The sequence below is a fragment of the Hemitrygon akajei genome, chromosome 9 (assembly GCF_048418815.1).
Source record: "Hemitrygon akajei chromosome 9, sHemAka1.3, whole genome shotgun sequence".
Lineage (NCBI taxonomy): Eukaryota > Metazoa > Chordata > Chondrichthyes > Myliobatiformes > Dasyatidae > Hemitrygon > Hemitrygon akajei.
The window spans coordinates 163,894,504-163,917,594 of record NC_133132.1 but is presented as its reverse complement, the minus strand read 5'-3'; the positions used below and the strand labels follow the sequence as shown (position 1 = coordinate 163,917,594).

General features: G+C 41.1%; 1 protein-coding gene across 2 annotated transcripts in view; it reads left to right on the top strand.

Moving 5' to 3' along the window:
- Positions 1 to 20,907, top strand: part of LOC140733714 (heparan sulfate glucosamine 3-O-sulfotransferase 5) — a 388,679-nt gene extending 367,772 nt beyond the window's left edge. For both annotated transcript variants that reach the window (XM_073057418.1, XM_073057420.1), the window contains exon 3: positions 7,733 to 20,907. In XM_073057418.1, coding sequence (XP_072913519.1) covers positions 7,733 to 8,657 — 925 coding nt within the window. In that variant the 3' untranslated portion in view covers positions 8,658 to 20,907. The remainder of the gene's footprint in view (positions 1 to 7,732) is intronic.
- The last annotated feature ends 2,184 nt before the right edge of the window (positions 20,908 to 23,091 follow it).

Here is a 23,091-nt window from a genome sequence, read left to right as displayed (position 1 = left end):
ACATCCTCCTCCCCCACCCCCACCCCCCCCCCCCGGCGACACTGCAGCTTAATGTCCAGTACTCACACTTACAAGCACAAAGCACATATGGAATGATCATCTGGTGGATTACCCACAATGCACTCATTCCAAATGGATCTCAGACCATATCCTGACAAATCCACTGATCCTGCCACTTTAAAGATGCTCATGGCAATGTCATCATCCTTCCATTCCAAGTAAGACAAGAAAATTGATTGGCGTGGCTGAACCTGAGCGAGAAACAACGTGTTTCTGGAGCGCTGCTCACAACCTTGAAACATCCCTTACAGCCAATGAAGAAACTCTGAAACACAATCAACACCCAAGCAAGAGTTGTTCTCAGCAGACAAGCAGTTTGCCAAGAGAATGGTCCTACTTGTCCATCTGCTCTAATTCTCTGAGGAAATGCAGTCCAGTGTTTTAATGCTACTCTGAATGGCAGGCTTCGAGAAATTCCACACCATTCAGAGCCACAGTGCTTCAGTTAATAAATTAAGAATTACAAAAGTATAACTAAAAAGTAACAAGTAATATATACATAATTGTTGGAAGTAGAACGTTGGTGGATATAAGTATTGATTGGAATCTATGGTTTCCATGATGCATCAGTGGGACACATTCATAACTCCATTGCAAAGTGTTCAAAGTTTCAGATGAAACCAAACTGAATATTATCATCAACTTTAATTCATTTCCATTGAACTCAGAAATTCAAGTACGAGTTGAACAAGGAATATTCGTGGGTCAAACTATAGACAATGAAGGGTCTCAGCCTGAAAGGTTATCTGTTTACTCCATAGCTGCTGCTGTGTGTGTGTGTGTGTGTGTGTGTGTGTGTGTGTGTGTGTGTGTGTGTGTGTGTGTGTGTGTGTGTGTGTGTGTGTGTGTGTGTGTGTGTGTGTTGTGTGTGTGTGTGTGTGTGTGTGTGTCTGTGTGTGTGTGTGTGTGTGTGTGTGTGTGTGTGTGTGCGCGCGTGTGTGTGTGCGTGTGTGTGTGTGTGTGTGACAATGAAAATGTGCTGTACACTCAAAGAGAATGTCCGCACTACTACTTACAGTGGACAAACGAGGTTTTGTTCTCTAGATCAGAGGAGGATATATTTACACAAGCAGCTTTGCAATGTAGATCCTCCAAACTGATTCTTGGTGTAAGAAACTATCAAGTGTGTTTTGAGTAGAATGGGTATTTACCTGCTGGTCTTTAAAGCAATGGACAGAGACAACATTGAATCTCAAAAGTTGATAAATTTTCATCAAGTAGCTGGAAATCAAGAATTCCAGAGCTCATAGACATGGATCAGAAGTCAACCATTTAAAGTTCAACAGTCAAATTTCAAAGTAAAATTATTATCAAAGTACACATATTCATCACTATATACTACCCTGAGATTCAGCATTCACAGTAGATACAAAGAATCACAAAATAATCGGTGAAAAACTACACACAAGATAAAAGCTGGACAAACAACCAATGAGCAAGCGACAACAAATGGTGGAAAAACAAAAATAAAAATAAAATAATAATAAATAGGGGGGGGGGGGGGGTAAATAAATAAATAAATATTGCGAAGATGAGTTGTAGAGTCCTTGAAAGTGAGTCCTTATGTTGTGGCAACACAAACAAAATGCTGAAGGAACTCAGCAGATCAGGCAGCGTCTATTAAAAAGAGTACAGTCAAAGTTTCAGGCTGAGACCCTTCATCAGGACTGGAAAAAAGATGAGGAGTCGGAGTAAGGAAGTGGGGGGAGGGGAGGAAGTGCCACAAGGTGATAGGTGACACTGAGAGGGGCTGAGGGGTGAAGTAAAGAGCTGGGAAATTGGTTGGAGAAAGAGATGTGGGGCTGGAGAAGGGGGATAGGAGAATAGAGAAAGCCATGGAAGAAAGGACCGGGGGGGGGGGGGGGAAGTTATAGGCAGGTAAGGAGATAAGGTGAAAGGGAAATGGGAATAGGGGATGGTGAAGGTGAAGGGGGGGGGGTCATTAACAGAAGTTCGAGAAATCGATGTTCATAGCATCACATTGAAGGTTACCCAGATGTAATATAAAGGTGTTGCTCCTCCAACCTAAGTGTGCTGATGGGAGGGGGTGGGGGGCAATTACCGGAAGTTTGAGAAATCAATGTTCGTGCCATCGGGTTTGAGGCTACCCAGACAGAATATAAGGCGTTGCTCCTCCGGCCTGAGAGACACAACCATGTGCTGTGGAACCAGTTCCATGTTGGGGCGAGTGAGGTTACGCGCTCCGCTTCAGGAGTAATAAACGTGATGTATATTCCAAATGAAAGCAGTGTTAATGTGCTGGAAATTCATGATACACACAGCAAAGGTGGCTCTCTGCCTGAAACAGGTTGTCACTATACCTCAGGTCCCAAGTCAGGATGATGTAAGCCGAATTAGCAGTACAAATGGGGCAGTAAGTGACCGTTGCTGTTTCCAGCCCGCAATTGGCCTGTTTATGTCAATTGCACTGAGTTTAAAATCAGGGCTCGGTGCTTTATGGATACATACACAGATGAAGTGGTGACCCTGCAAAATGCATTTAACAACCTCCATCAATAAGTCAATATTCCATGACGATTCTTTACTGCACTGATTTCAGGGTCCACTTTCCTGTGACCTTAACTTCCTTGTTTACAGGTACCATGAGATAACAGCTGAGAAATGATAGTACTGACATGATCTTAAAGTTGAAATACTCCCGTCTGCCCTTTAGAGTTCAATTGATACATAAGCAATCCTCCTTCAGAGCATTGGCAGAGAAGCAAACATGGTCTGAATGTTAATGTGAGGTTGCAGTCAGAAAAAAAGATCTGTTCTATTTATGTGGCAAATTAATCAATTTTCAGAAAATTCACATCAAAACCACTGGTAATAAATTCAAACTAATATTCAGAAAATTATTAAGTATGCATGCTAAACAGCTTCCAGAAAATTGAGAATAAATCATTTAATACTGCAATGTAATACATTAGACTTTTCATTTTCTCTACATTACCCTGGCCGTCACTTCTGTTGAATTCTGCATATATTTCATATTGTTTAAAATGGTAGTGAATAGGCTGTAGGACTTCGCGTTTTTACTACACATTTGAAACCTCTTTGTTTTCTTGAGCTGGCATGGTAGCGTAGCAGTTAGCATAACTATTTACAGCAACCAGCTTTAAGATTGGGGTTCAATTCCCCCACTGTCTGCAAGGGGTTTCTAGGTTCTCCCCGTGACCATATGGGTTTCCTTTGGGTGAACTGGGTTCTTCCCACATTTCAAGGATCTACAAGTTAGGGTTCAGGTGGCAGAATGGAGATACGTCTCTACCAAAAGAGTTGTAGGGCACTCCTTCCCTCCACAAGCCTGCAGGTCATCTTTGGACAAGGTGTAGCACCTGCTTAGCAACCCCCCCCCCCCCACCCCACCCGACCCAGCCAGTTCAGGGTTACATGAAGCCATGGGAGCAGATGGTGAATGGTTGTATGAGCAGCTGGTCCATATCACAAGTCTTGGCTATACGACCACTGACACCAGCCAGATTATCTCTGAAGAGTATTGATAATGACTGAGGTCACCTGTCTTGTACCCAGAAGAACGCAATAGCACACCACTTCTGTAGGAAAATTTGGTAAGAACAATCATAGTCATGGAGACCGTGATTGCCTGCATCATACAACACGGCACATGTTAGGGTTAGGGAGTTGTGGGCCTGCCATGTTGGTGATGGAAGTGTGGTGACACTTACAGGCTGCCAGCACATCCTCGCTGATTTTATTTGACACAAATAATGCATTTCATTGTATGATCTGATGTTTCAATGTACAGAACCATGCCTATGAATTCAGATAGTATGGTCTCCACAAAGCCCTGATCTCAACATCATCGAGGCTGTCTGGAATTACCTGTAGAGACAGAAACAAGAGAGACAGCCAAAATCTGGGGCAAGTTCTCCAAGATGCTTTGAACAACCCACCAACCAATTTTCTTATAAAAGTGCATCTAAGACAATTGATGTAGTTTTAAAGGCAAAGGGTGGTCACACTAAATATTGATTTGATTTAGTCTGTTCCTGTTTACTGCTCTTTATGGTAATTTTTCTGATATTTAGAAACTTATCATTTAATTATTTTTGAAGCATCTTCACTTTACAGAATTTTTTCTATGTGCCAAAGACTTTTCCACAGTACTGTACATGTGACAAATAAAGGAAATCTTTAAACATTTTTACAAAGCTGATGGCATTCCCTTGTGGGAATAACATGCTTATCCTAAGAAGTACAGCTCACACTTTTCATTTGGACTAATTGACCCAAACAGACTAATTGCCAAATAGGATCCACTTGCATTGAATATATCCAGGAATTTTTTGAATATGTTTACTGTGGTAGCACAGAGAGATCTGGGAATACAGATCCCTAATCCCTTGAAATTGGCAGCACAGGTAGATAGGGTTGTACAGATAACTTTTGGCACATTCAGGAATTCTGGAGTTGGGATGTTATGTTGAATTTATAGAAAATGTTAGGACTAATTCCGGTTATTGTGTGCAGCTGTGGTCACTTACCCACAGGGAAGTTATAAATAACATTGAAAAAGTACAGAGAAAGTTTACAAGAATGTTACCAGGACTTGAGCTATAGGGAAAGGTTGAATAGGTTTGGACCGATGAAGTGTTCTGATGAGGATATCTGCCCAAAAGGTTGATTTTTTATTCATTTCTATAGACGCTATCTGATCTGCTGAGTTCCTCCAGCATTGTGTGTGTTGCTCTAGATTTCCAGCATCTGGAGAATCTCTTGTGTTTAGGTCAGGACTTTATTCCCTGGAGTGTAGGAGAATGAAGGGAGCTGTGATAGAGGTATGCAAAATTATGAGGGTATATGCAAGCAGGCTTTTTTCTACTACAGCTGGGTGAAATTAGAACTAGAAGTCCTAGGTTAAGTGTGAAAGGTAAAATGTAATTGGGAAACATTACGGGAAACTACTTCACTCAGAGAGTGCTAAGAGTGTGGGCAGAGATGCCAGTGAAAGTGGTGGATGTAGGTTTAGGAGCAGTTGTTACACCTCAACCAATAGGCTCTTGAACCAGAGGGGAGAACTTCATTCAAATGAATTTACCCCAACACTGGATTCACCACAGTTTTTTCATCTCATGTGTTCAATATTTTTCATTATTATTATTATTATTATTATTATTTTATCTTGTATTTGCAAAGTTTGTTGCCTTTTGCACATTGGTTGTTTGTCCACCCTGTTGGGTGTGGTCTTTCACTGATTCTATTATGGTACTAAGCTCACAAGAAAATGAATCTTAGTGTTGTATATGGTGACATACATACACACTTTGATAATAAATTTACTTTGACTTTTGAACTTTGAAGTAATTTTACTGTTCAGTTGAGTGTGAGGGGAAATTGAAGACATGTCTGCAGGTCTTTTGCAGCCTTTCAATTTCCAGTTTGTAATGAAGGAGGAACAAACACATTGAGGAACTAGATCATCTGAGGAATCATTTTTGCAATTTAGTTTTTTAGAGAAATTGATGGCCTCTCATTTAGTTTGCGTAATTATGAAAGGCCTCAATTTCCCAGGCCTTAGGAAGCCTGGCCGTTGAACTAAGCTAAGGGTGTAGATAGGTATGTTTAGTACCCTGCCTCTAGGTCAAGTCAAGCAAATATGTTCACCACCTCTGCAGTATTTCAACCATGAGGCCAACCATTGGACAAACTCGTCCAGGGTTACATACTAATTAGAGGGTGGGATAATTGCCCACTGGGGATACTGAACAAAGTATCACTTGAATTGAAAACCTCCTCCCTGCCTCTGGTTCGTAGATAATTCTCATTTGACTTTGCCCGTCTTCACCCAGACATCTTCCCTTCACTTCCCATCTACTTAGCTCACAACTTTACTTTACTGTACTTTTATTGTCACCAAACAATTGATACTAGAACATACAATCATCACAGCGATATTTGATTCTGCGCTTCGCGCTCCCTGAAGTACAAATCAAAGTAAATATAATAAAAAGTTAAATTATAAATTATAATTAGAAAATAGAAAAGGGAAAGTAAGGTAGTGCAAGTCAGGTCCAGATATTTGGAAGGTACGGCCCAGATCTGGGTCAGGATCCGTTCAGCAGTCTTATCACAGTTGGAAAGAAGCTGTCCCCAAATCTGGCCGAACGAATCTTCTAGCTCCTGAACCTTCTCCCGGAGGGAAGTGGGACAAAAAGTGTGTTGGCTGGGTGGGTCGTGTCCTTGATTATCCAGGCAGCACTGCTCCGACAGCATGTGGTGTAAAGTGAATCCAAGGATGGAAGATTGGTTTGTGTGATGTGGTGGGCTATGTTCACGATCCTCTGCAGCTTCTTCCGGTCTTGGACAGGACAACTTCCATACCAGGTTGTGATGCACCCTAGAAGAATACTTTCTACGGTGCATCTATAAAAATTTGTGAGGGTTTTAGGGGAAAGGCCAAATTTCTTCAGCTTTCTCAGGAAGTAAAGGTGCTGGTGGGCCTTCTTGGCAGTGAACTCTGTATCAATATTTGAATTTCTTGGAATCAGATCATTTCGACTGAAGAAATTATCATTTGCGCTTTGGGGATAACTCCATGCTTTTTGTATTAAGATTAATTTTTCATTTGTCACATGTATTTTAAAACATCAAAACATACAGTGAAATATGTTGCTTGCAACAAATCAAATCAGCAAATATTGTGCTGGGCGGCCTGCGAGTGTCACCACATTTCAGGTGCCAACATAGCATCCCCACAACTCACTAACCTTTGGATCTTGGGAGGAGAGCGGAGCACCCGAAAGAAACACACACGGTCGTGGAGAGTGCATGCAAACTCCTTAAAGGCAGCAGTGGAAATTGATCCCTGATCAGTAATTGCTGGTGCAGTGTTAGTGTTACGGTAACCGGTATGCTACTTATTAAAAAAAGGTCAAATGCGCGATAGAACAATGAAGGTGTTGTGAACAAAGTCAGAGGAGATACACTGAAGCTAGTGGATGCAGGTGTTTTTTCAGCACAATGAGCAGCTACTCGAGACACTCTTGTAAGAAGAGGCCTCCCGACCCAATACTACATGGCATTTTTATATGCTAAAGATCAAAGGTAACAGTGGGATAATGCTATAGTTACAATGTATTCTGAGATTCTTCTTCCTAAGTACTGTATGCCCACATGAAAAATAATCTCAGGGCTGTATGTGGTGACATGTATGTACTTGGACAATAAATTTTACTTTGAACTTTTGATCGTCAATGCTTCCTTTGAATTACATATAGTGTTCACACACCTCCTTCGCACCCAGACTCCGGATGCCCAAAAATGAATGTTAATCTCCTCCGACCCTGGGCCACATTAATGCATATGCAGGCATCTGAGGTCTAATTGTTCTGAGCTGCATTGTAGATTCAATCTGCAATCCACTTTCAAATCTGAAGACTGGTTGCTGGTGAAATTAGTATTTGCTAAATCCCCCTAACCCCAGAATACACCCTAACAAAGGGAAAGATTTTGCTTTCGTGGATTAATAAATGATATCATCTACAGAACACTCAGAATAAGGTAAAAACATAAATATACAGTATGTTTTTCTATATAAATATATTTCTTTATGTGCATCATATTAACAGCGCAGTGTCATCACTGGATGATCACAAACGTTTTGACAATAAATATGATCTCATTGCCCTTGCTTGCTTTGTTGCAGACTCCAGCCTGCGTGTCCCATTGAAGATCAGTTTGGGGACCAAGACCAAATCATGCTCCGTGCTCTGCAGTACAAGCGTGGCTCATCATATGACCTGCGCAAAGGCAACATGACAAAGGAACAGATCAGGCTGCAAAACATGGTGCAACAACTTCCCCAGGCCATTATTATCGGAGTTCGCAAGGGCGGAACTCGCGCCCTGCTTGAGATGCTCAACCTGCACCCGGCGGTGGTCAAAGCATCGCAAGAGATACACTTCTTTGATAACGACGGAAACTACGCCAAGGGTATCGAGTGGTACAGGAAAAAAATGCCCTTTTCCTACCCTTACCAGATCACCATTGAGAAAAGTCCAGCATACTTTATCACCGAGGAAGTCCCTGAGAGGATCTACAAGATGAACTCATCCATCAAACTGCTGATCATTGTGCGAGAGCCAACAACTCGAGCCATCTCAGACTACACGCAGGTCTTGGAGGGAAAGGAAAGGAAGAATAAAACCTACTACAAGTTTGAAAAGCTCGCAATTGACCCCAGCACCTGTGAGGTAAACACCAAGTATAAAGCTGTGAGAACTAGCATATATACCAAGCATCTGGAGAGGTGGCTCAAGTTCTTCCCCATTGAACAGTTCCACATTGTGGATGGCGATCGCCTCATCACTGAGCCACTGCCCGAACTCCAGTTGGTGGAGAAGTTTCTCAATCTAACGCCCCGGATAAGCCAATACAACTTGTACTTTAACTCCACGAGAGGCTTCTACTGTCTGCGGTTTAACATTGTATTTAATAAATGTCTGGCAGGCAGCAAGGGACGGATACACCCCGAAGTGGACTCTCTGGTCGTTAATAAGCTGCACAAGTTTTTTCATCCATTCAATCAGAAGTTTTATCAGATCACCGGAAGGTCATTCAGTTGGCCATAAGACAAAATGAGCCTTGCGACACTGGGTGTTGATGTAAAGCAAATATTGTCAAGTGATATCCAATACTTTCAACTGTTGACATACAACAGTACTCAGACGTTCCAGCAGATGGGTTGATGTGTAGCTGATGATAAAAGAATTTGCTATCAATAAGACATACTAAAAAAATTATGTTCTAGGATTTTATATTTTCTTCCATTTGACTATTTTGCTAATAGGTTAATATGAGTGTAAAGCAGAGAACACTGTTTTATTATCATATCTACTGTTTTCTTATAAATGTGGCAAAGGGAACAAAATGGATTATTAAGTTTATTTTTTAGAAATCTGCTGCTAAATCAAATAGGCAGTAATAAATAGATCACAGCCTACCTTAAGAATAGATTAATGGTTATCATTATATTTTAATCATGTGTGTTGTTTGTCACTTTGTCCAATTTGAGACAACACAGTCCAGTTTTCCAAAAAGATTCCTGGATATTTCCAGAACATAAGATCTGCCTCTAACTTCCTGTGTCTGATAGTTTAAAGCAGGGGTTCCCAACCTTTTCGATGCCATGAACCCTTACCAATAACTGAGGGGTCTGTACCCCAGGTTAGGAACCCCTGTTTTAAAGGCATTAGCCACCAAGATCATTGACATTTTCAGTTTATCCTCAAAATTAGAGCAAACTTTGGAATCCTTTGGTCACGATTTCATCAATTCTATTGCCCCATTCTGTCCCCTGCAATTGGGGATAGAAGAAGATGGCAACCTAGTACACACTGGGGTAACATGAACAAAGTCACCAGAGACAAACTGAAGATATAAAAGTGTTTTATTCAACAAAAGCAAGCAGCACGCATTAAATAGTGACCCTCTTGGAGGAAGGTACCTCTGAACCTAATATTACATGACATTTTTATATGCTAAAGATCAAAGGTAACAGCAGGACAATTCTATAGTTATAATGTATCTATAATACTTCCTTTGAATTACATATAGTTTTCACACACCTCCTGCTTTGCAACCATACTCCAGGCATCCAAAATGAATGTTAATCAGCATTGTCTGGTTTGCAGTCAACTCCAGTCTACAGTTCCAGGAAAGCTATTGTTCAAGGCTACAATCCATGTTCATGTCTGACAATTGTTTGCTGGTGAAGTTAATATTTGCGATATAACCTTAACTCCAGAATATGCCCTAACAACAACACAGGAGAAATTCCTAAATTCAATAACAGGATCTGATAGCTTGTTTGTGTTTGTTATTGTTTGTCCTGTATATGTCTCAGTGAGGAAATGGCCCCTCATTAGCTTATGTTAGTACAATCACTAGTGCATGCAGTGAAGCTTTTTCGTAAATTTTCCCCAGTTTTGGCAAATTGTAGTGACCTACAATTTGAAGTTGCTACGTATTCACTGTACAGGTCCAACATAGTTGACATCAAAGTAAATGTACCGCCACTTACTCTTGTAGAAGAGAATTCCTAAGTTAAAGAACCAGAAACTACTGGAAATGCCCAGCAGGTTAGGCTAGGTCTGATGGAAGAGAAACAGGGCTGACGTTCCAGGTAGACGTCATCAGAAGAGTCATGTAAGTGCAAAGAGAATGGGCCAATGGAAAAGGATAAAGAAAGAAATACATTTGGTGGGACAAGAGTGGGCTGAAAGACCAGGCAATCCTGTTTGTGGATTTTGGGCAGGAGGTAGAAGCAGGTTTTGGGAACTAAGACACTACAAGACTTGAGACAGTGGAGGGAAGATCTCCTGATAAAGTCCATGATTGTCTGGGAGACCACAGTCTGATGTAAAATGTTGGGGTCATGATCCAAAGGGAGGTATGACAAGTACCTTAAAGCTAATGCCTGTCCTCTGTGAAATAGAGGTCAGTTCACCAGACTACAATAGCACCACGCTGTCAACTGATTTAATGATGATATTAGGGTTGTTCTTGGTGAATGGTGTGCTGCAGGTTCAGAAGGGGGAAGTTTAGAGTGCAAAAAAAATCCTGAAGATAGTGCTAACGAGAAATGCTTAAAATGTAAATAACTGGATTAATTAGACCTGCTAAGATCTAAAGAACCTTAATTTTATTCACAATTTTGTCTTTAAATAAATTATTTCCCAAGCAAAATTTCAATCTGTTCATCTCTAATTAATTTGACCATGAAAATAAGGGCTGCAGCTGTTCATTCAAGAAGACAGCCACATTTTACAGGAATCACCACTACTACAAGATAGAAAACACAAACCTAATCGTAAAAGTTGTCAATAAGTTCATTATTAAAAAATGAACAAAACAGACGGAGTAACACACACAAAATGTTGGAGGAACTCAGCAGGCCAGGCAGCATCTCTGGAAAAGAGTATAGTCGACGTTTTGGGCCGAGACCCTTCAGCAGGAGTGGAGAAAAAGATGAAGAATCAGAGTTAAAAGAGAGGGGAGGAAGAAACACAAGGTGATAGCTGAAACTAAGAGGAGGAGAGGGGTGAAGTAAAGAGCTGGGAAGTAGATTGATGAAAGAGACAGGGCTGGAGAAGGGGGAATGCAATAGAAGAGGACAGAAGGCCATGACAAAAAGAAAAAAGGGGAGGAGCACCAGAAGGCGGCAATGGGCAGGCAAGGAGATAAGGTGAGAAAGGGAAAAAGGGGATGGGGACTAGAGAAGAAGGAAGAGGGAGGCATTACCGGAAGTTTGAGAAATCGATGCTCATGCCATCTGTTTGGAGACTAGCTAGATGGAATATGAGATGCTGCTTCTCCAACCTGAGTGTGGCTTCATCACGACAGTAGAGGAGGCCAAGGATGGACATATCAGAATGAGAATGAGAAATGGGTGGCCACTGGGAGATCCCACCTTTTCTGGAGGATGGAGCGTAGGTGCTTGGTGAAGTGGTCTCCCAGTCTATGTTGGGTCTCACCGATATACAAGAGGCCACCTGGGAGCACTGGAAACAGTAGATGATCCCAACAGACTCACAGGTGAAGTGTCACCTCACCTGGAAGGACTGTTTGGGGCCCTGAATGGTAGTGAGGGAGGAGGTGTAGGGGCAGATGTAGCACTTGTTCTGCTTGTAACGATAAGTGCCAGGAGGGAGATCAGTGGGGAGGGATGAATGGACAAGGGAGTCACGTAGGAAATTATCTCTGCAGAAAGCAGAAAGTGGAGGGGAGGAAAGATGTGCTTGGTGGTGAGATTCCACTGAAGATGGCAGAAGTTATGGAGAATTATGTGCTGTTCGCGAAGGCTGGTGGGGTGGTAGGTGAGGACAAGAGGAACCTTATCCCTGGTGGAATGGCAGGAGGATGTGGTGCTGGCAGACATGCGTGAAATGGAAGAGATGCGATTGAGGGCAGTGTTGATGGTGGAGAAAAAGAAGCCCATTCTTTGAAGAAGGAGGACATCTCATTTGCTTTGTAATGCAAAGCCTCCTCATGAGAGCAGATGTGGCAGAGATGGAGGAATTGAGAGAAGGGGATGGCATTTTCACAAGTAACAGTGTGGGAAGAGATATAGTCCAGGTAGTTTGGAGACCCACTGGATAAGCTGTCTCTAGAGATAATAACAGAGAGATCCAGAAAAGGGACAGAGGTGTCAGAAATGGGCCCGGTAAATTTGAGGGCAGGGTGGAGGTTGGAGGTAAAGTTGATGAGTCAACGAGTTTGGCATGGGTGCAGGAAGCAGCACGAATGCAGTCTTTGATACAGCGTAGGAAAATTGAGGGAATGACACCAGTGTAGGCTTGGAACATAGCCTGTTCCACATAGCCGACACAAAGGCAGATACTCTATTACAATTTCATTCGGTAATTCAATACGTCAAGTAAATCTTTAGCTATCAAGTAACACCATAAGGCCATACGATATAGCAGCAGGTCTTTAGGTCTTTTCATGACTGATCGAATTTTCCTCTCAGCTCCAATCTTTTGCTTTCTCCCCCCTCCCCTGTATCCCTTCATACCCTGACCAGTCAAGAAATTATCTACCTCTGCCTTAAATATAGATTAAGACTTGGCCTCCACAGCTGCCTGTGGCAAAGAATTCCACAGATTCACCATTCTCTGGTTAAAGAAATTCCTCCTCATCACCATTCTAAAAGGACACACCTCTATTCTGAGGCTGTGTCCTCTGGTCTTAGACTCGCTTAACCTAGGAACCATCATCTCCACGTCCAGTCTATCAAGGCCTTTCACCATTCAATAGGTTTCAATGAGGTCACCCCTCATTCTTCTGAATTCCCGCAAATATCAGCCCAGAGCTATTAAACGCTCTTCCTATGACAAGCCATTAAATCCTGGAAGCATTTTCATGAACCTCCTTTGAACCTTCTCCAGTTTCAGCACATCCTTCTAAGATAAGGGGCCCAAAACTGCTCACAGTACTCCAAGTGAGGCCTCATCAGTGCTTTAGAAAGCCTCAACATTACATCTTTTCTCTTATATTCTGGTCATCTTGAAATGAATGCTAATATCGCATTTGCCTTTCTCACCTCAGAACTCAACCTACAAAGTAACCTTTAGAGAATCCTGAACAAGAACTCCCAAGTCCCCTTGCACCTCTGTTTTTTTTGGTATTTTCTCTCCATTTAGAAAATGGTCAACCATTTCATTTCTTCTACCAAAGTGCATGACCCATACACTTCCCAACACTGTATTCCATCTTTCATTTCCTTGTCCATTTTCCTAATCTGTCTAAGCCATCTGTAGCTTCTCTACTTCCTCAAAACTACCTGCCCCTCCACCTATCTTCATATCATCTGCAAATTTTGCAACAAAGCCATCAATTCCATCATCCAAATCATTGACATATAATGTCAAAGGAAGTAGTCACAACACAGACCACTGCTGAACACCGCTAGTCACCAGCAGCCAACCAGAAAAGGTTCCCTCTATTTCCATTCTTTCCCTCCTGCCAATCAGCTACTGCTTTATTCATGCTTGAATCTTTACTGTAATACCATGGGCTCGAAGCTTGTTATATGAGCCTCATATGTGGCACCTTGTCAAAGGTGCTCTGAAAGTGCAAGTACTCAACATCAACTGAATCTACTTTGTCTATCCTGCTTGTTATTTCTTCAAAGAATTCCAACAGATTTGTCAGGCAAGATTTTCCCTTGAGGAAACCATGCTGACCACGGCCTATTTTATCGTGTACCTCCAAGTATCCTGAGACCTCATCCTTAATAATCGATCTCAGCATCTTACCAACTGCTGAGGTCAGACCGGCTGGCCTATAGTTTTTTTTCTTCTGCCTCTGTGCCTTCTTGAAGAGTACATTAGCAATTTTCAGTCTTCCGGAACCAGTCCAGCATCTAGTGAATCTTGAAAGATTATTACTAATGCCTCTATCATCTCTTCAGCCACATTTTTCAGAACCTCTGGGGTGTATACCATCTGGTCCAGGTGACTTATATACCTTCAGTCCTTTCAGTTTCTCAAGGACCTTCACTCTATTTATGGTAACTTCACATACTTCATGACCCCTTACACCTGGAATTTCCACCATACCGTTAGTGTCTCCCACTGTGAAGACTGATGCAAATTACTTATTTAGTTTGTCTGCAATTTTGTTTTCCCCCATTACTACCTCTCCAGCATCGTTTTCCAGCAGTCTGATATCCACTCTCACTGCTGTTTTACACTTTATGTAGCTGAAGAAATTTTGGGGATTGTTTCTGATATTATCGGCTAGCTTATTTTCAAATTCCATCTTTACCTTCTTAATGACTTTCTTAGCTGCCTTCTGTTGGTTTTTTAAAACATCCCAATCCTCTAAATTCCACTAATTTTTGCTCTATTAAATGTATGATAATAAGTTCAACCACTTGGATAATCTGTCAGGTGAAGTGCTTTGAGCATTAACATTTATATTTCATCTTTCAGTTCACTGAAAAAATGCTTAGTCAGCAAAGTATGTTTTGTTACTTAATCACTTCAAATACAAAGTCCTATATTTTGATTCTTTTAAAATATTAAGTAGGACATAACAGCTAGAAAGTCACCCCACCTCCACCACTCTTCCTGTCTGAGTAGAGGGCAGATGGTGTAGTTGGTGGTAGGACTGAGAGCAGAAGGTTGGTAGGATGGGTACTGTGTTTTGCAACTGGTTAACCTACTAACTAATGCATAAATTATGTACGCTATTACAGCTCAGGGCATAGGAGTTCAAAGTTTAATTCCAGTGCTGCCTGTAAGGTGTCTCTGTGGAATATGTGGGTTTCCCCTGGTCCTCCAGTTTCCTCCCACAGTCCAAAGAAATACCGTGTAGGTTAATTGGTCATGGCAAATTGTCCCGTGATTAGTTTAGGCTTAAATCTGAATTATCAGGGGTCTCGGGAGCAGCAACATTTCGAAGGGCCACAAGGGCCTGCTCCCTGCTGTATCGGTAAATAAATAAATACAGTAAAGAGCTGAACTTGGTTTAGGTGCAAGAATAGAATCATATACTAGGAAGCATAAGCAAAATCATAAATAAAAGTTAGGACTACAGGATAAGACTCTTTCCAATATGTTATTAGGACAGAATCAGAGGAGTCACTGGCATATGTCATGATTTTTGTTTTGTTTTATGGCAGTCATACATCACAGGCATAACAGATTAGATTTAGATTAGTTTTACTTGTCACAAGTACGCCAAAACAGTAAAGCATAGAGTGAAATGCACATCAAATCAAACCTTGTTTCAAAGGAAAACACAAGGATTGTACTGAGGCAGCCCACAAGTGTCAACATGCTTCTGTCACTAACACAGCATGCCCAAAACTTACTAGGTGTTACTGTACATTTCTTTTGGAATGCGGGAGGAAACCCATGCAGTCACAGGGGAGAGCATACAAACTCCTTACAAGCAGCTGCGGGAATCCATCCCCTGTCGATGATTGCCGACACTGTAAAGAGATTGTACTAACCACCATATGACCATGACACCCACTATAAGTTAGAAAAATAAGAAATAAATAAAGAGTGCAAAAAAGGAATTGCAAGGTCATGTTTAAAATCTGTTGGCAGAGGGGAAGAAGCTGGCTCTAAAGTGGCGAGTTTCGGTCTTCAGGCTCCAGTATCTCCTCCCACAGTAACTCGTCTTTGGCCTAAACTAGTAATCATGGGATGTTGTCACAAGTCCACACTATGCGTTGCTTCCAAAATCAGAATTTGGAGCAAAGTACGAGGTAAAGTCACCATAGTATCGTATGCCAAGTGTCTGGGACCAAGGAAACATTGCCAACCCATTTCCTTTCCTCAGGATTCCTTGGCTGAGGGTGTACCGTGTTGTCATTTCTTTAACAGTTGCTGATGTGAAGCCAGGCATCGTTGAGGTTAATCTATTGGGAACCTAAAGTTCTCAGCTCTCCTCTCGTAGCCCAGCTGTGAGTAAGAACTTAGCCTGAGGTTAACCACAGCTGCATTGTGGCCAGTCTTTCAAAGCTTAAGCATATCCAACAAAACTCAATACTGATGACCCTCCAGGATTCTGAAAATTGTTTAGGAATAGAAAAAACTTTTTAAAAAATTGTAATATTAGCAGCCAAGCTCCCATAAGTATAATAAATTTATAAAGCTTTTTTTAACTGAACTATTTTTATTGTTAAATAAATCTGGTTAGATGAAAATATACTTCTAGTAGGTACAGTATCATTTAATACTGCTTGAAAAATTAATTTTTAATGTCAATGTTTGAAGTGCTGCAGCTTTAAATTGAATTTGTAATATTGCACATTAATTTTACCTTCAGACTGCATTATTTCTGTAGGGTTGAAAATTTTCACCAACCATAAGAATTCTTAATTGTAATATTTTCCATGCATTGTTTTTAGAATGGATTGGTGGACAAGCGCAATGCGCTGCTACCCACAATGCTGCTACAACTCAGCAAGTCGGGCAGCATCTAGGGAAGGAAGCAAACTATTCTCCAGCATTTTGTGTGTGATGCTCAATATTTCCAGCATCTGCAGAACCTCTTGCCTTTAAGACAGACGTGTGTGGCTGTTTCCATTCAAACAGCTTAACAGCTTATCTTTCATGTAACGTTGATTAGAAGGAATTTTTACTTTGTCTTTTCTTCCTGCGGAACATACAGGATCACAGAGCAGAACTGTACATTTGTAACATACTTTTGTAAATACTATTTGGCACTAAGCAGTTCTATTTTGTATATTACTGATTGTGAAATGGGTGTTTAAACTGGGAATATTCACTTCTGACAGGTTTTCTGTTCTCTCTATCTTGCTTTCTCACACTCCGCTCACTGTCTTCATATCCTTCTCAATTACTCCTGGATTATTTTCCCATACACAGGAGGATTTCAAAAAATGTCAACACCTGCTGCACATTTCTTTCAAATGAAGCTTAAAAACTTGGCATGCTGCAACTACTGCCATCATTACCTGCTAGGCACTAAAAGTAAATACACTAGTTCAGAGCATACAGCAAATGGCTATGTCTTGTCTTAACAACGAAACAACTTCTGTTACTAGGCCGTAAAATAATTCAATTTGTATCAGCTACAGGCCCTTTCATATAACCTCATATAGACTGACATGCCATGATTTACTCTAAGAATGAAAAATGATTTCAGATTCATATCTGTGAATTGCAATTTATTTATGTCACACTTGATCTAGTAACAATATTTCAGCACAATTAAATATTGAAATATGGATTATACAGTTGTAGTTGTAAATTTGCATTTAATATCTGCCATTTTGTTACCACAGAGAGGATAACAACACAATAGGATGGAAATCACTACTGGAAATATTTCTGTTCACCTCTTTTCAAGTTTGATGTCTCACCCTTGACATTACAGTCAAATCCAAAGCAACTCTGTCTTAGCCTAAGAAACCAGGTGCATTTTTTCTAGTAATTGTCAATTTGCGTAATTGTAAGGGATAGTCAGCTTTAATGCTTTACCACAGAACAGCACATTCAATTGAGGGCATTTGTATGGAACAAGTTACCTTCAAGTCAATTTTCAAAACTCTGCTTTGTTTGCACTATGCCATTTATTTATTTTTTATTAACGTTATGTTATTTGTACAGACATTAACAAGGATAAAAGAAAGCATAAATTAAGATTTCAGTTGTTACAGAAATTTAATTCACAAACATCTAGGTGTTAAGTTTTGACTATTTTTACTGAGGCAATTTTACACAGACTCTTAAAGACATAGAGCGCAGAAACAGGCCCTTGGGGTTATCTATTATTAGATGAATATCATCAATAATAATAATAGTTCAACTTTTATTCTGCCTGGTCCCATCGACCTGCACCCAGACCATCGCCCTCCATACCCCTCCCATCCATGTACTTATCCAAACTCTTCTTAAATGTTGAAATTGCACCTGCTGGTTCCACTGGCAGCTCGTTCCTCACTCTCACCACCCTCTGAGTGAAAAAGTTCCTCCTCACGATCCCCTTAAGCATTTCACTTTTCACCCTTAACCCATGACTTCTAGTTCTAGTCTTACCCAGCCTGCTTGCATTTACCCGATCTATACCCCTCATAATTTTGAAGTTAGACCTTGTTTACTGACTAAGATATAAAATAAATAAGATTCTGGAACAGGATCAGTATCAGAACTGTGGGATCAGTGTGGGCAGGGAGCAACCCACATCCACCCAAACTGTGAAGCCAAGAAGATTTCAATCTCAGGCCTTCCTTACAGGGCCTGAAATGGATTTCTATTTTCTGTGAGCTGGAAATTATGTCTCATTATTTAATTATTTAGCGATACAGCACGGAGTAGGTTCTTCCGGCCCCCCGAGCAACCCCCAGCAAACCCCATTAACCTCAACATTATCACAGTACAATTTACAATGACCGATTAACCTACCCCAGTACGTCTTTGGATTGTGGACCCAGAGAAAACCCGCTCATTCCACAGGGAGGACGTACAGAGACTCCTTACAGAATGGCGCCCGGATTTGAACTCCGAATTCTGGAATGTCCTGAGCTGTAAATAGCATCATGGCAACCGCTACACTACCATGGGCCCCAAAAGGAAGATCAGATTAGGACGCTGTTGGAGAACCAGGGCATACAACTAGTGGCGTAGCTAAGATGGCTGGATGTCGGGAACACAAGATATTGATCACGCAACATATGTCAGTGATAATAAACCTGATTCTGGTTATGATTCTAAAGCTATATTTACAGTGCCCCTCCTAGCTAACAAAGAGTGCTTACAAACAATAATAAAAAATAAAGATTTACAGTATGTAGCCTAAATCCTTATTGATAGAAATGCCAGTTCATTTTTCAGATGAATCCATGAATGACACTGGGACAACGCACTGCCGTTTAAAGCAGGCTTCATTCCTCAGGAATGGCAAGTCATCCATTCACCCCCCCGCCCAAAAAAAAATGATACGGCCACAGGAATGTTCAATGAAGCAAAATAAATAAAAATAAATATCCCCATGTGTTTTTTTCTTCCTCACTAATTACTTATTGCAGGTGCAGAAGCAAATATTGACCCTTCAATCCTCTTTGAGAAAACCTGAGGTGGTGTATAAATGCAAGTCTTTTTGTTCCTTAAGTAATTGGACTTGACTATCTGACCGTAGGGACATATTTCCCAATATGAGATTGATTTTTACTGCATATTTCTACATGCAACAAAACTTTCAATAGATAGACTCAAGTACTGTAATTTATAGGGTGAGGGGGAGGGGCTGACAAAAAGAAACAGATGTTACGCTGGAGTTTGTGTATTTTCGAGTATCTCCTTGTCCTCATAATGACTGAAATGATTAAACCACTGAGAAATGATTGAGGGAAAATTAAATAGGAGAATGTAATGTTAACCATAAGTGGGACCAGATAACAGTTCAAATTATACTCCAGGCAAAAGATTGCCCTGGAATAGGATTCTTCAATGACCAAATAAAATGAATGTCACAGAACCACTAGCAAATGATTTTTTATCAATCATATGGTTCATTTCTGCTTTTGTTGTAAGTGCCAGAAAATCTCTGTAATCAAAACAAGAAAAGTTCAAAAGTCTTGTGCAAATTAACTACAGTATATGGTACTCTAAACACCACATCATTTAATGGAGTGCACAGGTCATGCTTTCTGTGAAAGCTTTTAAAATGAACAATTTGACAGTTGGTTTATACATTTATCCGTGCAATGTTCCACAAAGACATCTTTTGTTGAATTGTAATATCTCGTGGAACTCCTGGTGTACTTCTTGCTACAGATTTGCTGTGAGCAGACCTTGTGGTAGGTCGCAACACACCTGAAGTAATTTACGAGCTTAAGTTATTTCCTCTCCGCGCCTTATTTGGCGCATCGGGCGGCAACCTTGCCAATTGTCTACTGTTTTTCCTGTTTTTCACAAAGCCGAGTTGCTAGCTCAACGCTCAACCCAGCCCAGACAGAAAACGTGCGAGGTGCTGGCCGGATTCAAATCCGGGACCGCAACTCGAAGTGTGGTGCTGATGTCACTGCATTACTGGCCGACTTCATTTAAGTACTTAGTTGGTACAAATTGGCAAGGATGTGAACTGACGCATCAGGCACCTGATCTCAGTTGAGTGTAATGTGGTAACATGTTGTGAGTGTTATAAGTGCAATGTTAGTATTTTGTAAACGTCACAAAGTATTTTGAGTTATTGATTCATATAACTTTTGATTACCTTTTATGCATTTTTCAGCTGTGACTCATTAAGGGAATGATTGTCATAGCCGATTACTAAATGTTTTTCACAAAGATTTGATACAATGTTTAATTACAGATGCTTTTTCTTTTTTCAGAATTTTGTCTCAGACTTTGAATGTACATTTTCATTCTTTGTTTTGTTTCAAAGGTTAAAATCCAATGAATGGTGCAGTGACTACACCATGTTTCGACAAGTTTATGTATGCTCCCTTAAAGTTGAAGCCAAATGTTGAGCTAAGAAGGAATATATTGTGCTCAACAGGCCCTTCCTAAATACCTGCACACACAATCTTAACCTGGTTAATAAGGATGCATATAAAGCATTTAAATGTAAAGCGAAAATATTTAATGCAATGTCACAATGATAAAATCATGCCTGAGGTGATGATAGAAATGCAGATACAAACAGCAAAATAAACACAAAATGTTTTTCCTAAACTGCTGTTAAGAGATCTATAATTATAATGGGGAATAAGCCCTGCATTCAATGTTTCAAACTGCACTGTGGGATTTGTAAGCATCATAACTTCTGTATATTCCACTGTACACATTATTTGTTTATATGTAAGTAATGTAAGTATTGAGATTGCATCCCAATAATAAATGCTTATGTAATATTCCCCAAATGGATTTTTTAAATTGATTTATTTGTGATGGTTGACTATCAAGTTTCATTTAGATTATTTCAAAGATCTGTGCTGTTCAGAAACTGCTATTTGAGGTGTAGGCCAATGAATCCTGAAACACAGACTCATATATTCCTGTTTCTTTTTGAAGTGGTATACAAAGGAAAGGTTTAAGAACACGTCATTACTCTCAGACACAAACAATAATTTCCGCATCAGAATCAGAATCAGGTTTATTATCACTGGCATGTGTCATGAAATTTGTTAGCTGTTCAATGCAATACATAATATAGAAGAAAAATATAAAATAATAATATTAAATAAATAAGTAAATCAATTACAGTATACGTATATTGAATAGATTAAAATTTGTGTAAAAAACAGAAATAATATATATTTAAAAAGTGAGGTAGTGTTCAGGGGTTCAATGTCCATTCAGCAATTGGATGGCGGAGGGGATGAAGCTGTTCCTGAATATCTGAGTGTGTCTCTTCACATTTCTGTACCTCCTAGCTGATGGTAACAGTGAGAAAAGGGCTTGCCCTGGGTGCTGGAGGTCCTTAATAATGGATGCTGCCTTTCTGAGACACCGCTCCTTGAAGATGTCCTGGGCCCTTTATAGGCTAGTACCCAAGATGGAGCCGAATAAATTTATAATCCTCTGTAACTTCTTTCCGTCCTGTGCAGTGGCCCCACATACCAGACAGTGATGCAGCCTGTCAGAATGCTCTCCATGGTACATCTATAGACACACCAAATCTCTTCAAGCTCCTAATGAAGTGTAGCTGCTGTCTTGCCTTCTTTATGTAACTCTTGCTTCGGCTAGTGGCTTAATATGGGGGTGGGGGGGGGGGTGATAGCACCCCCCTGGCCCGGCCAAACTTAAGAAATCTCGTTTGGGTGGAGGCTGCACAATGTGTCCCCTGTTACAAATCAGTACCCCGAAATAACAAATAGTACACAGTATGTGATTAAACGATTGAGCTTTAAAATTCTTACTTTGACTATATGATTAGTAAAGAAAACAAAAAAAAAAGAGAAAAAGGGCCTATTCTCATGGAACAGTCTATTGGGCAATGTTGGAGCTCACTGATAAGCTGTTTGTCCACCATCGACCTCCTCTGATCGTCGCTGACCTTCGGACCCTCGCTCCAAGTCTACTCCGTCCGGCAGTCTACCAACTCCCTCCATTCGTGTCTTCTCTCCTCATCTCTTCCCTGCAAAAGACCACGAAAATGTCTCTTCCAGACTCACAAGAAAGAGCAACATTTCTCTCATTGGATAGCCTCGCATTCCAATGCCCTGTTATCTCTAGTTGTAACCCAAACATTGCTGCTACAGAGAAACCATTACCTCAGCAGTGAAACATTACAGAGAGGCCATTACGTTAGCAGTGAAACCTTCCAGTGTGTTACACTCTCCCCCCACCAAATTTAGTCATGTCCTCATGACGTTGAGATAATTCACCAACCCTTCCTGCGAAACACAAAGTCCAATCCAGGTGTAAAAGGCAGTGACAAAGCTCCCCAAAGCAGTAGGGGATCACACTCTGTTCCCCTGGTGCTATGTAGGCCAGCCTATCCAGTGGTCTCCTAATTCTCTGAGACCTCCGCAACCCCTCATCTAAATCTTCAGGTTCCGACTCTAATGGAGATACTTCCGGTCTACCTGCCAAAGCCTCCCCTGATCTATCACTCGTGCACACCTGCAACTTGGTGCCCTCTGTCCCATGGCCAAACCCTGCTTCCTCCTCTGCAGAGTCCCTCTGCAACCCAGGCTGCCCACAGATAGCCGCTCCCCCACTTCACCTGTCTCAATGGGAGAAGGGCAGGAGTCTCTTCCTTAATCGATGGGGAGTTAGCGAAAGGCAGCATATACCACACATCCAGGTCCTCATCCTCCAAATCCGAATCCCTTTCAGGGGTGGGGGTCGGCCTAACCTCACCTGTTGGGGGGCCGGTGGTCACCCCGCATTTCCGCAGAGTCCTCTTACTAGGTGTAAGCTTCAAGTCGGGCTCTGGGTCAACCTGCACCTCTTGATCCAGGGGCAACAGGTGGTTCCAATGGAGAACCTTGACAGGCCCATTCCCATCCTTTGGTTTCACCCAGAAAACTGGCAGGTTTGGCATCTGACTCTCCACCACATAGGGCATGGCTGC